This window comes from Asparagus officinalis, chromosome 5, assembly GCF_001876935.1.
Source record: "Asparagus officinalis chromosome 5, Aspof.V1, whole genome shotgun sequence".
Classification (NCBI taxonomy): Eukaryota; Viridiplantae; Streptophyta; class Magnoliopsida; order Asparagales; family Asparagaceae; genus Asparagus; species Asparagus officinalis.
In genome coordinates this window covers 30,082,599-30,097,950 of record NC_033798.1, presented here as the reverse complement: position 1 = coordinate 30,097,950, position 15,352 = coordinate 30,082,599, and the positions used below count along the sequence as shown (strand labels likewise).

The following is a 15,352-nucleotide window of genomic DNA, read 5'->3' as shown; positions in this document are numbered from 1 at the left end:
ATTAGTAGGAGGGTTCCGAGCTATTCACCGAGAATATTTATCGGACCTTAATTAAGTAAACACTTCTCTTTAAGACTATAGCGCGAAAGATTGGGCATCACCCCCAATCTTAAGTTGGGCATCACCCCATGAGCTATATCTCATAATTACTTTCCTTGACACTAGTTAAAAGCTCATTCTAAATACATCTCTTTTAACTGCTTTAGGTTTATTTATCTTTCACACTAACACTATGTTAATGTCAATCTCACCACTCTATGGTCAATAAACTCTTATTGTCATGTCTCACAAAGTTTAAAAAATGATTTTTTATAATAAAAACTATTCTCTAATGAGATAGAGATATAAACTTTGCCAAAAAATAGCACCCAATTGTATTGACATCTACAATTTGGGGCACAACCAACATATCAACATATGTAATGTAAAACTTATATAGAATGGTAGTGGACAACTAAAGAAAATAAAATGCAACTACACTAATTACATTTTAGCAAGCCATATGCAACTCCTTGCGGTGCTTGCTCCCTTGCAAACTCTGTATTATTACAATCATATAAACATAGGACGTCCAAGCCCCATTTATAATGGAAAAACCATCTCGTAGAATGGATAATAATATTGCATTAAATGTAAAGCAAAAGCTATAAATGAAATAACTAAACTAAGCAACCATACCCCCCCCACACCCGAACAAGGGCCTATACCCGTAGGCGTAGCCCATGATCGGTGAGCAAGTGCCTAAACCCGTAGGCGTAGCCCATGCTCGGGGAGGGAAGAGGTCGTAAATAATTATTACATTTCTAACTTTATTACATCAATACAAAACATACAAGAGAATAGTTGCCCACTCCCATCCATAAACATAACATCCATACAAGATGATAAATCATATAACTTAATCAACATTAAGAAATATGCATCTATCTAGTTATGCAACATATTGGAAACTAGATAGCATAAGGATTATCCAAACTCAAAAAAGACTAACAAGCTTCTAACATACAACTACACTAGTTGTAATTAATTATTTTACAAAATAACTTGAATTAATTAACTAGTTTCATCTGAACTAGAAATTAGAAGCAAGAACAAGGTCCTCCATGAGTTAGATGTACATATTAAGATTCAATTAGATGGAACCATGGCTCTGATACCATGAAGGAAATCGTGCTGTGTCTACATGCATAATACACAGCGGAAGACATGTATGTACAAAAATACTAAGCATGTAGAGAGCATAAAATATTCATAAGGATCTTCTAATTAAATCTAACATGATCCTTATGATTAAGTGAGCATACAATAGTTAGAAAGTCATACTTTCGTAGCGTGATTCGATGGAAGATCGAATAACCCCTAGCTCTTGCTCCTTGTAGTAGAAAATCTCCTCGTAGTGGATCTCCAAGTCTTCAAGTGGGCTTGATAAAATGGGAGTCTTCTTAAGACACAAGGCAAGATATCCACCCCGGGGTTCTTAAAATCCTACTACTTCCTCTTGCTCAAAGATTGCTAAAGTTTAGGAAGAGGAGAGCTCTCTTTTATTCTCTTATGGAAAAAAATACTTAGCCAATTTTTTATTAACCTTTCCATAAGAAAAAGAGCTCATATTTATAGAGTGAAATATGTTCATGATATGAATGACTCATCCTATGAGTCATGCAATGAATCATCAAAAATTAATGATTAATCAAGTGAGTCATGCAATGAATCATCTTATGAATCATTACATTTCAAAACCATGTGCTAATAAACCATGTGCTCAAACCATACCACTAAGTGACTCATCTCATGACTCATTATACATGGTTTGTGTATTTCATAAATGAGAATACCAAATTATTATCACTAATATAATATTTCATAAATACGGCATATAGTATTATTCCAATCTTTAACTAATTAGTCACTATATGACCAAATAAATCAAGAGTTGACCAAAAGTCAACTGTTGACCAAAAAGTCAACTAGTTGACTAAAAGTTAACTTTATGGGAAAAATACTGGAATTCATTTCCTAAGCACATAGCATTCCGATTTTACCGATATACATAACCGTTTATGTGTATCCGGAAGAAATCATATATGCGTATCAATCATACGCATCACTCCATAAATTGTGTTTCATAGGATTCAAGTACGCGCTTGGTGTGACTCTAGGGCCCAACTTAAAAAACTCGGTAGTGGATCATATCCATAAGTACAACAGAGGTGCTAGCTACACATGAAGACCACCCGGGTATAAGTTGTGATAAAGGTCTGCAAGATGCTTATCCAATTTTATCAGGACCACTCAATGATAATACCGTACAGTCCGGTCTCTTCGTCAAACCATGTCAAACTATTGAGCCTAGGGTATGGCAAACTGTCAAACCCTAATAGCTTGATTAGTGTTTATTGATATTAAACTCATAACCTATAAGATCAAACTGACACTCAGTTTATCTTATTCACCTTGGCCAAGGATTTCCAGGCTATAGTTATATCAAACAATCTTATGACATCAACCCCTATACTGGGAGAGACGAATCCCTTCTTGGCATCTCAATATCTACTTATGTCTCGGGATGTACCCAACAAGAACCGTTATGCACAATTCAATAAGAACTGTGGTTAGGTAAAAGTCTAAATACATCTTTACTGACATATAAGATATTGCACTCATGCCTCAGGTCAAGAGACTACTATGTACTATATCACTTGAGAACTTCTATTTGACAGTTTCGTATATTACCAACTAGATGTTCTCGGCGAGTCATTCAGTCAACACATTCACTAATGAGTCACCTGTATACTGTATCTTGATGTCTCATATCAATGATCTAAGAGATTGATCATCTCCTTCAAAAGGAGAAATAAAGCATACACTAGTCTAAACCAAAGTGATGATGTCCTATCTTAACACTTCATCAACTAGGAACATTTTAGAATATACGTTACCAACTAATCAGATCTCTTCATTACGATCACTATCCGAAATGTCTGATAGTCTAGTATTTATTCTAAGGATATTATCTATATTTTTAGAACATCAGATAAATCTGACCAAAATAGCATACTATCATTTTGAACAAGGATGTTATATACATATAGGTCCTGTTATAATATACAATAATTGCATGCAGGGCACCTATATCTAACATTATCACTCAGGCCCGAAGAATACCAAGTGGAGAGGCCGCCTCCCAATGCTGACGGGTCTATCAAATCAGGCGAACCCCCGCATTCAGGCATGCTTCGCCCTGATCGAAGTGTTTCTCGTTTAGGCGGATTCGGTACCTCTAGCGAGCCTGGCTTCCCAGGCGAACCAACAGGATTGGGTGAGCCCACCAACTTAGGCGGACTTCATTTCTCAGGTCATATCCCCGATTCAAGTAGCCTACCCAAATCAGGTGAGTCTACCCGAGCAAGCGAGCCAGTGAAGACAGGCGAGCCCCATCAGGTACACCTGACGAACAAACTTCACAGGAGAGTGAGCCTTAACAACAAAGGCAAGACAGTAGGCGAGACCTCCCAAATCCGCATGCATGAACAAATGGTTGAAGTTCGCCGACAGGCGGGAGCTCGCTTGGATTCGACGTTTAGCCATTCCGCCCAGAGCACTCACGAGAATCCATTCCAACCTCCATCACACGGTTGCATGCATAGCCCCTCTGACTCTAGGGGTCGCCACCACCGACATGCAAAAGATCTCCGGGATCATCTACCCCGCAAGCGCACTATTCATGAGGTGAATCCTCAGTGCCACTGTGAGAGGCTTATCTAAGCAGTACTTACCGACTGCCAGTGTATAGGAACAGCAAGACCTTTGGTGTTCGAAAGGTTTTCTCAACAGCCTCCCGAACCGAAAGCTTCTCGTCGAAGGCGTAGCCGTCAAAGGAGGCGCGCCGTCGATGATTTAGAGCTCCCGTCTGCTACAGTAAACGTGACGGGGAAAGGCAAAGCCGTGTATTCGAATTCCCCAAACTCAGACTCCTTCCTGGGGCCTAATCATTCGCTCATCCAGCGTGAACACGAAGGTATATTCTTATGCACCCATACTCGTACAGGGACGGCCACCCCACTCGATTATGCACTCTTAGCATCTCCCTTTGGCGGTGAGGATGATGTTTGCCCAGCAGTGGCTACATCCCAAACCTCAAACTCGATGCAGGGCGGACAAGCGAGGGTACACCTGGCTAAAACTGCGAATGATCAAACGATCACTAAAAGGTTTGAAGAACATCAGGATGCCATCGAGTCTATAAAAGAAATGTTGCAGCAGCTTCTGAACAAGAAGAAAAAGAAGAAAAGAGCCATGCGCACTCCACGGAAGCCAGTAGGGAGCAAAGAGTGGGGGCCTACTCCTAACCAGACGATGGAGCAAGAAGATGATATTGATCTTCATTCGGATCATTCTTCTAAGTCGTCAACAGGAACATCGCGCACTGGGAAAACTTCCCGAGACAAAAGGCTTGACGAGTTCCAAAGCCAACTCAACGCCTTGAAGCTTCAGCAAAACATGAATAAGCTGGGGGTGGTCAGGCCATACCCGATTGAGTGGGACACGATCCCTTACCCGGCGAAGTTCAAACCTATAAGCTTGGTATAGTTTGACGGCAAGGGCTCCCCCTCACAGCACATCTACTACTTCATGTCTCAAACCAGATTCCTCACGGGAAACGATGCCATCCTCACGGGTAGCTTTCAAATAGTTCTGCAAGTTGGAACCTGGTTTGATCACATCGTGGGTCGATGCAGAAAGACTCTTCCTGACCCGCTTCTTCGATGATGACACAGAAGTGTCGATGGTCACCCTCCTTGCTGAAAAGCAAAAGAAGTCGGAATCGGTCAATGATTTCATAAAAAGGTTCAGGAATCAGTCTGTTCATTGCCGAGACCAAGTCTCTGAGGCCACACTGATCAAGATGTGCTGCAATAATCTTTCAATCCACATTCTATCCAAGGTTAGCATGGTAAAAACCCAAACCTAGAAAGAACTTGTTCGCCAAGGCGAGCAGGTTGAGAATATGATCAAAAGGCTGGAGGCCAAAGAGCCTCACCCTAAAAAGGGAGTGGTGGAAACAAACGCGCCCAGGAATCCTCTTCGATCAAGAGGAAAGGAGATCATGGCTGTTGATTCCGCTCCGGCACCTAAGCCAGCCCAAAGGCCAGAACCTAGGCCATTTGAACAGCGCCCTCCGAGGCAATATGACTTCAAAGAAGACCAGGTGATAGCCACGTTTGACACTCTTCACAAGAGCAACAGAATCAAGCTGCCAAAAATCACTAAGCCTTAGGAAGCAAACAAGACCGATGACCCAAGTTACTGTGTATACCACAGGTTCCTTGGCCAACATACCTCTAAGTGCTATATCCTTAAGGATAAGCTCCAGTCCCTTTACGACGCCGGAGTCCTAAAAAAGGAGAATGTGCAAAAGAAGGTGACTACAAACATGGTCACCTTGAGCTTAGGGACAGACCTCCCAGAAGTTCATGCACCAACGGGGGTGGCTCCTATCCCTAAGGTGGTACTGAAGATCACTAATGCCGATCCTCACAATCAGCGACAGAAAGGCCTAATGCCACAGATCTTATCATCAGGGAAAGTAATATGGGTCCACCCGAACCTCCTCAGTGATGATCAGTGGACTTTAGAGCCTTTGAGGAAGACCAAAGGTAAACCCTGTAATGCCATCTCAGCTATCACAGATGGTGATAAAGCAGGGGTAACCGCCCTCACCGACTCTGACGAAGAGGCTGCCGCTTTGGCCGCCAATAACTACCCTTCAAAGGCAGAGGATCCGGCAGGACCCTCTACGGGGCCACATGCGATAGCCTATCCAAATCCAGAAGGACCAAACTTGAGTAGTCAACCCTTTTGATTCAACGTGCTCGCACAGTTGAAAAATATTCCAGCCAGAATCACCATGTATGAACTCCTGCGGTTGTCCAAACCTACCCGGGAAGCTCTACAAGAGGCGCTAGCTGACTCAGAAGCTTTCGCTACGCACTTCTCACCCACGAAGGAGGAAGACGTGGGAAAGAAGTGTTTACAATGTGATCAGGCCACCGAACGGTAGATCCCTTGCATCACTTTCACCCCCGATGACATGCTGATCATAAGCACGTCCCATGATCGACCCTTGTACTTCAGGGGATACATCGGTTCCTCCAAAGTGGATCAGATCCAAGATGACCCGAGATCTGCGCTGAGCATTGTCCCCTTGAAACTTATCAAGCACCTGAGGGTACCCCAGAAACATCTTTCCGCGACAACCACGACCATCTTTGTCTTTAATGCTACTGGGACCCGGTCGCTCGGCAAGATCCGTCTTAAATGTCGTATAGGCGACATGAAGACGGAGGTGACCTGTTACGCCATCGACGATGAACCCTCCTACAACATGCTGTTGGGACGGCCATGGATCCACAACAACCGCATAGTCCCGTCCACATTACACCAATGCCTAAAGTGCATAGACGACTATGATCGGGTGAAACGATGGTTGTCGACAAGCAACCCTTCAAGGGAGTCGAGAACTACTTCACAGATTCCCTGCTCTACCAGAACCTCGATTTAGACGACCCGCTACCGACTGAAGAACCCAAAAGCGGTAATAAGGCTGATAGCGAACCCGAATACGACAACAGCCTTATCCTAAACGATTTCGAATCAATTGTAATCGGCTATGAAAGACATGATGTAACCGACGCTGATCAGGCAGACAGGATTATCCTGAATGAGAAGTTCGACTCTGTTTACTTGTCGTCTTGTCCGAAATGTGATGATGACAGGCCCGTTGATTCAATTTTGGGGTTGTACAATGACTCTTCCTTACACTTGCCTGTGTGCTCATTGTATATTACAAAAGAACAAATGATCGAGTCTTCACAAGTTGTGTTTGTCATGCCCGCTTAGGATAACTATCAGAAGGATATTATCTTTGGAAGGATCGATCACCCCTTGCGCGCTTTGTGGGATGAATCCGAAGAAGAGGAACCCGCACCCTAGTTTTCACAATGCAGTCAAATAGCAAAGCGCATGATGAGGGACATGGGCTACGACTTCACTCGTTAAGAAGGTCTGAACTACGACAAAGGATGGAAGACTGTCATCCGACCCACCTACGTGCCTAAAGGAAGGCCCTCAAACTACTTCAGCAAGACTCGAAGGGGCTCAGGCTACACTTCCTCCTCATCAGAGTTATGCTGTATTTTCGGCGAGGACTCTGATGACGCCCATTTAGATGATCGATCATCAACATCATCGGCATGGGACTTAGATGTCAGTGTGGGAGACTTGTTCAAAGATCTCACAGTCAACATGACTGCAACTGATCCTACTGAGATAGCGAAAGATGAACAGGTCCCGCTTTATGATGAAGCATGGGACCGCCACGTTAGTGCTCAATAGAGTGGTCTCTTCTAATAGTGTGAACTGCCCACAGAGGATAAGATACTTCAGATAGATGTGGGCGATGAGGCCAACCCTAAGCCCATATTCATCTGTGACAGTTTACCTTCCCAGGAGAAGGAGGACCTTATATCCTTCATATGAGAATATATTGACGTCTTCGTGTGGAATTACGAGGATATGCCCGTCCTTGATCCTCAGATCACCGTACATCACCTCAATATCAACCCAAACGCTAAGCCAGTCAAACAATAATAAAGACGGTTTTGTCCACAAATCATGGAGGCAATTGAAACCAAAGTGAAGAAGCTGATCAATTCTGTCTTCATCAGGGAGGAACAACACCCTGATTGGGTAGCCAATATCGTTTTGGTCCTGATGAAGAACGGCAAGATCCATATCTGCATCGACTTTAGAGACCTCAATGCCGCCTGTCCGAAGGACGAGTTTCCTCTGCCCATCACGGATGTCATCATCGACAACACGTGTGGGTTTAAGAGAATGTCTTTTATGGATGGATTCTCGGGATATAATCAAATCAAGATGCACCCCGAGGATGAAAAGTACACCTCATTCTGAACTCCAATAGGGGTGTAGTGCTACACAGTTATGCCTTTAGGACTCAAAAACACCGGTGCAACCTATCAATACGCCATGAGCATAATTTTTTGAGTGCTACGTGGATGATTTGGTAGTGAAGAGTCGTAGCAAAGATGACCACCTCCAGGACCTGAGAACGATGTTCGAACTCATGCGATCTCATTAACTGAAGATGAATCCTACGAAGTCATTCTTAGGAATGTCTAGCGGTAAATTCCTCAGATTCGTCATCATGACAATGGAAATTCATATTGACCCTGATAAAGTAAAAACCATCCAGGAGCTTCAGCCTCTTCGGAACCTCAAGAAACTAAGAGGACTCCAAGGACGATTGGCTTACATCCGGAGGTTCATCTTGAATCTTTTGGGAAAATGCCAACCCTTCTCCAAGCTGATGAAGAAAGGCGCCTTGTTTGCAAGGGACGAACCTTGCTAACGGACATTCGAGGAAATCAAAGCTTATCTCTCAAACCCCCTAGTCTTGGCAGCTTTAGTCTTAGGGAAACCATTCCTCATCTACGTGCGGGCCATGCAGCATTCCCTCGGTGCTCTTTTGACACAAAACGATGACGTCGGCCATGAGCAGGGCATCTATTACCTGAGTAGGACTCTGCAGGGGGCCGAGCGATGATACCCCATGGTTGAAAAGGAATGCCTAGCCTTGGTGTTCGCTATCCAGAAGATGTAACACTACCTGGTTGGCCAAACCATCCATGTCATTTCCCGGCTGAATCCTATCCGGGTCTTCATGACACAACCCGGAGCTTTAAATTGGCGCCTAGCTAGATGGGCGCTCTTGTTGTCTCAATACAACATCCACTTCATGTCGCAGAAGTCGATCAAAGGACAAGCCATCTGTGATCTCATGGCCAATCATCCACTAGAGACGAGAACCGACTTATTTGAAAACATTCTGGATGAGTCCCCTGAGGCCAACACGACCTCTCCTACGGAGGTTTGGTAGTTGTTCTTTGACGGAGCATCTCGTGTCGGCATGAGCGAGTCCATCATTGCAGGAGTGGGGGTGGCCTTGATTTCCCCACACAACCACGTGTTACCCCGGGCATTTTCTTTAACAGAGCCGTGTACCAATAACGTGGCTGAGTACAATGCACTGGTCATTGGACTCGAACTAGCTAAAGAGTTAGAGATAAAGCATCTTGAGGCTTATGGTAACTCTCAACTCATCGTCAGATAGATGATGGGGGAATACGAGGTTAGAAATGACGATCTGATCCCGCTTCACCAGGCAACTATCAAACTAGCTAAATCATTCAAAAGCTTTCGTATTAAGCATGTGCTTCATTCTAAGAATATGCACACAGACGCCCTGGCATCCTTAGCAGCTAACCTGACCCAGCCACTAGGGATGACTCAACGTGTCACTGTCGCGAGCCGACGACTCTTTCGGTCAGAGGATATTCTTGAAGTAAACACTACTCACCAGGTTTCGGATCAACTTGACCCAAAAGATTAGCGTCTCCCGATTATCGACTACATTTTATACGGTATACTACCCGAAGATGCTAAGGAGCGGGAGTCTGTCCGCCGGCGTGCCATAAGGTTTTATTACGACTCAACCACAAAGGCATTGTATCATAGGTCGTATGATGGCATGCTGCTTCGATGTCTTTCAAAGATAGAAGCACAGGAAGCTCTACGTGAAGCCTATGATAGCACTTGTGGGGCCCACTAACTTGGACCTAAGCTCTGGGATCGCATGCGAATAATAGGCTACTATTATCCTGGGATGGTCAGCGATACAGTTGCTTACGCTAAACGCTACCACGCGTGCTAAATCCATGCCAATTACATACACCGGCCACCTAAAGACCTGCATACGATAGCGACTTCATGCCGTTCAAGGTATGGGGGATGGATATCGTCGGGTCAATATCTCCGCCATCAGCAAGAGGTTATCGCTTCATCCTTGCGATTACCGACTACTTCTCCAAATAGGCCGAAGTCGTTCCCTTAAGAGAATTCAAGACCAATGATGTGATCAGATTCATCAAATATCACGTCATATACCAGTACGACGTGCCCATACGTATCATCCATGACAATGACACATAATTTGTCAGTCATGTGTTTACCCGGTTCTGCGACGGGTTCAGGATACAGAACCTATCCTCCACAGCTTATAATCTCTCAGCTAACAATTTAGATGAGGCCTTCAACAAAATTATCGTTAATATTCTAACTAAGCTAACCTCCAATAGCAAGTGCGATTGGAATGAGAAGCTTGGTGAGAGCTTATGGGCGTATCGTACGACGGTCCGTACACTAATCGAAACCATGCCTTACTCATTGGTATACAACTACGAGGCTGTGCTGCCTCTAGAGGTACAGATCTCATCCCTTTGTGTCTCCCTCGTGACGGGAATGATGACTGAGGATAGCCATCAATGGCGTCTCGCAGAACTCGAAGCACTAGATGAGAAGTGGCTTGAAGCTCAGCAGCACATTGAGTTCTACCAAGCCCGAATAGCCAAGTCTTTCGAGAAGAAAGTCAAGCGCCGACCCTTCAAGGAAGGAGAGTTGGTCCTTGTTGTTCGACGACCGATGATTCTCAACTCCAAAAAGAAGGGTAAGTTCCAACCCAAATGGGAAGGATCGTTCGTGATAGGGATAGTCTATTCGAATGGAGCTTATCGCCTTGTCAAACCAAATAGCGATAAGATCATGATGCCTATCAATAGCAAATTCCTGAAGAAGTACTACCCTTAGTCCTCCTTCAACTCCCACTGGTGCACGAGTCTGAACTGCCCCCTTATCTTCTAACTGGTACACGAGGCTAAACTGTTCCTGCCTCATATACTCCGACATAGACACGAGTATGAGCTGCTTCTTACGGGAAACCCCCAGAGGATACTACATATAATATTCTTAGGGATAACCCAAACCCCCACTCGGTCAAACCTTCCTATAGTTAGGACCAAAGCCAACTATCAAGTTAATTTCCACCTTTGATAGTTATTTATCCATCAGTCTCATTCAACTGGACGATGGATCTCTTAAAACTATCAAGTTAACCATTGCCTCTGACAAAATGAACTTACCAAGCATCTCTAATAAGATGGTAAGCCCACAGAGTTGCTCAAATCACAACAAATAGTCCCGTCACGTTAACGTCTACACCTCTGACGATATCAACTTATCAATCCCCTCCCATAGGATGATAGGTCCTAATAATTGCTCCAATCACAACAAGATCCTATCATGTTAATTATCACCGTTGATAGCTAGCCCCATCATTCCCATGAATGACACTGCCCAAGTAGTAACCTACCATACGATGTGTTGGTATCCCGGTCGGTCGTCACACTCATATGTCCCTGAACAACCCGGCCTATTCCGAATGTTCTAATATTTTCTTAGAACAACCGACAGGTAGCAGCCCACCAAGTGACGGCTCCTACAACAATCAATCGTCACACTTCCGCATCCCTGAACGATTTGATTATCTTGACATCATCATTCCCGCAAATGATGGTGTTCATTAAGGGCGGCCTACCAGGCGATGTGCCCCATCGGCCCCCGAACAGTGACTTTCCAAACAGCGAATCGTTGTTAGGACCCTAATTTGGTCACGCACACAAGCGACCACTCTGGCTGGGCTATGTTGTTAACATTTAACAACTCAACCCCGCCTAAACTATGACGTGACGGTCGGAGTTAACCCGACCTTACATTCAAAGATGAGGCTCGCCACGCAGCGAGACTCAACATCAAAGACGAGGTTCGTCACAGCAAAGCTCGTCACCCACATTAAATCAGGTTGTAATGGCCACGAAGACCCAGTCAGCCACGTGGGCTAAATCTCAGGAGTCAGTTACGCCCACGATCCCACGATTGTAGCACGTCATTTATGTGCTAAAGCTCTATAAATAGCTGCAAGCAGCGATGATGAAGGTGGGGATTGGAGGCTAAGAGAAGTTCTAGCGCACAAGCCTAAGACCCGAACCTCGATTCTTGCAGCCTAAGCCATTATCAGAAGCTTTTACGATCTGTTTTTGATGGTCAACGAGAAGCAATCTCGACTCAAGCATCGAGTGAAACATCCTCTCACCACCTAGAACCTGAAAGTACCCTAATGCCACTAGGAAGGAACCCTAGAGGGGGGTGAATAGGGTTTATGCTAATCTAATCTGATTTTTGCCAAATAAACTTATTAACAAATATATCCTAGCAAGAATGATATATTACAAATATATGTGCAAGGATATACAAGTAACACAAGGGTGAAATAAACATAAATAAGATAAACAAGATAGTGGGCAATATAAAGAAAGAGCAATTGGCAATGGCGATATAAACAATAAGCATGAATATAAATGAACGCCAAAGACAAACGTAAACAAACAATATGATCACGGAGTTCGGTCCCCACGACCTACGTCTCCGCTCCTTACCTCGAGGAGATCTCCACTATCACAACCGGGTTTTCTACGCTCACTCGAATACATTTACACCTCACACTTTGGTTTTCTAGTTCACCAAAAACTTTACAATCCACACTCTTACAATCACACTTTACACCCTCTAAGTGTTGGTCTCTAGCCCGTGTCTCACTCAAATGTTAGGAATTATAACCTACCTCTAGGAATTACCACCTACCCTACTCCTCTTGGGACGGCCATGTCTCTCACCACACACTTCTCTCGGTGTACAAGTGTATTATAAAGTGTAACTCATAATTTAGCTCACAGTATAAATTTGTTCTCTACAATAGATGAGAACACAATTAAGCCCACACTCAAAATCACAAGCCCACAACCCCAAATAATACTATGTATGCAAATATAATAAGCTCAATAGGTTGTATGTGAATAATGAGTATAATTAAAATAAATCTAAACTCAAATAAGTTCTAGCTTATGGAAATAAAAATCAAACAAATAAATAGTTAGATAAAAGTTTAGAAAAACTTCTCTAGATGACAAGAGAGAGAGAGAGAGAGAGAGAGAGAGAGAGAGAGATGAATTGAAGCTCAAACACCAAAGGATGATCTCTTCTAGCTCTTGTAAAAATTACTTCACAAACTTGAAACTCAAAACTCAAACTTAAAACAAACACTAAACACCTTTTAAACTTGTTAAACCTCTTTTAAAACTTTTCTTAATTACTTCAGAATGTTAGAGGGCAAGAGGTATATAAACTTGTTAAACCTCTTTTAAAACTTTTCTTAATTACTTCAGAATGTTAGAGGGCAAGAGGTATATATAGGCTCATGAAACAACCCCAAAAAATTACTTCAGAATGTTAGAGGGCAAGAGGTATATATAGGCTCATGAAACAACCCCAAAAACCAGTAAAAAACCCAAGAAAAATCACAAAAAGACAAAATCTGGAAAACTAGCCGTTATAGACTAAAAAGAGGTCATCAGTTGACTGACTACAGTGTGTCGGTCGATTGATGAAGTCGACAGTTCCAGATTTGGCAGATTCTGGAATTTTACGTATCTCATTTTATAAAATCAATTAAAAATAGTAAATCAACTCCAAAAATCATGAAATTTTGAGGGAAGTTTCTAAACATGTAGATGAACATGTTAGAGAAAGAATTTCATGAATATCACTTCCCATTTAAGACAAATAAATTATTTAGTAAAATGGTTAAAAACTAAAAATCTAAAAATAGTACAAAACTAGCCGTTATGAGCTTATCAGTCGACTGATCAGTCGACCGATGACCTCATAAGTCGACTGATCAGTCGGCTGAAAAGAAACAAAGGCTTTTGATGATTCCAGATATTTTCATCAGTCGACTGATAAATTCCATTAGTCGACTGATAACACTGTATCAGCCTGATTGAAACAGAAAATCTGATTTTTAAAGTGCCTTTATAGCAAATAAATTCCAAAAAATATAAAATTTTGGGAAATTATTGTAAACATGTAAATGAACATGTTACAAAAAGAATTTTTGGAATTTTACTTCTCAATAGTGAAAACTCATCATTTTTTAAATATGTCTAAAAACATGAAAACTAAACATACATGTTTTTATCATTTGACATAAACACAATATTAAAACTTTATGAAATGTTTTTATAGACTTGATAAATTATGTATAAAATGATGTTGAAGTCTATAAACTAATAAAATAATATTTTATCAAAAACACCTATATTTTGATAAAATCACCATAAACTAATAAAATAATATTTTATCAAAAACACCTATATTTTGATAAAATCACCAAATACGTGTGTGTGAATAATATGAGCTTTCAAAAACACCTATATTTTGATAAAATCACCAAATACGTGTGTGTGAATAATATGAGCTTAAAGTATTAATACACAAGTATAAACCTATACTACAAACACTATAAGCTATATACCCAAGCTTGATTGTCTTCAATATAGCTCAACTTGGTAAATTTGCGGATGAAGCTTGAACTTGGATCTTGAATTGAATTGCATTGTTTCACTCCACTATTTGCACCAACCTCCCTTTGATATGATCGTTATGGCGCAATTTCATCCAACCTCCAATATATTGTTTGCCTAGCGAAGGTCAAGATGTTCTCATATCTTTTGATTTTGGACATCAGTCCACAACTCCTTTGGGAGTTTAATTTAAAGCATTTTGTTATACTCGCATTGCTTCCTCAACAGAAGCAAAGAATGGGGTAACCCTTTATCCAAATTCCCGCAAGTGAATAACATCACTAATGGTTATTCGTCTAACTCCGCTAAGCGTAAGTCTAGCTAACATTGCCATAAGACACATTCGCATGCTAAGACTCAAAGCGGCAACATTGGCTCTGGAAAGGGCCATCAACTTGAAACCACTGGTGATCTGTGAGAGTTCATATCTCTAAAGAGAGCTCGTCAATGTCAGCATCGTGTGACCCTCAGAGAAGTTGTTATGGCAGTTTAAAAGAATTGCCAATGCAAAGCTATTCTTGAAAAAGAATTGAATTTCAATCATCTCAGTTACAAATATGATCCTTTAGAGGCTAGGACCAAAAGACGATGACGTATCCGAAAGGGTAAACTCTAAGAATTCACAGTCAACACAACTAGTGTAATCTTTAGAGATGAGGAGGAAGATGTGGATAGTCCATCTGACCTCCTGGCATTGGAGCCATATTGCCAAAGACTGATGGTGTGCATCACCACACCAGATCAAGGCAGAGAGTAGTAATTCCCTTTGACTACTCCCTCCTCCAAACATGAATGTCGTGCGCTCCGCCACAAGTTGACCAGCCTGTTGCTAGTGATGCAAATTTTTCCATAGCGTCAAATGACACTCCTAGTACAAGTCAAGAACAACAATTGGCTATGGATAAGACGAAGCGAGAAGATCTTCTCCAACAAATGGAAGATCAAAGAAAAGCTTTAGA

At 42.3% G+C, this 15,352-nt stretch overlaps 1 protein-coding gene across 1 annotated transcript; it reads left to right on the top strand.

Annotated features, from left to right (window-relative positions):
- On the top strand, window positions 10,294-11,501 carry LOC109841662. The gene is made up of 2 exons (XM_020410611.1): window positions 10,294-10,585; window positions 11,389-11,501. Exons 1-2 carry the CDS (start codon window positions 10,294-10,296, stop codon window positions 11,499-11,501), a joined length of 405 nt encoding a protein of 134 aa, XP_020266200.1.

Coding starts and splice junctions, on each gene's coding strand:
- LOC109841662 (XM_020410611.1), top strand. CDS start 10,294: ATGCCTTACTCATTGGTATACAACTACGAGGCTGTGCTGCCTCTAGAG. Junction 10,586..11,388: donor TCTCAACTCCAAAAAGAAGG/GTAAGTTCCAAC, acceptor AACAACCGACAG/GTAGCAGCCCACCAAGTGAC.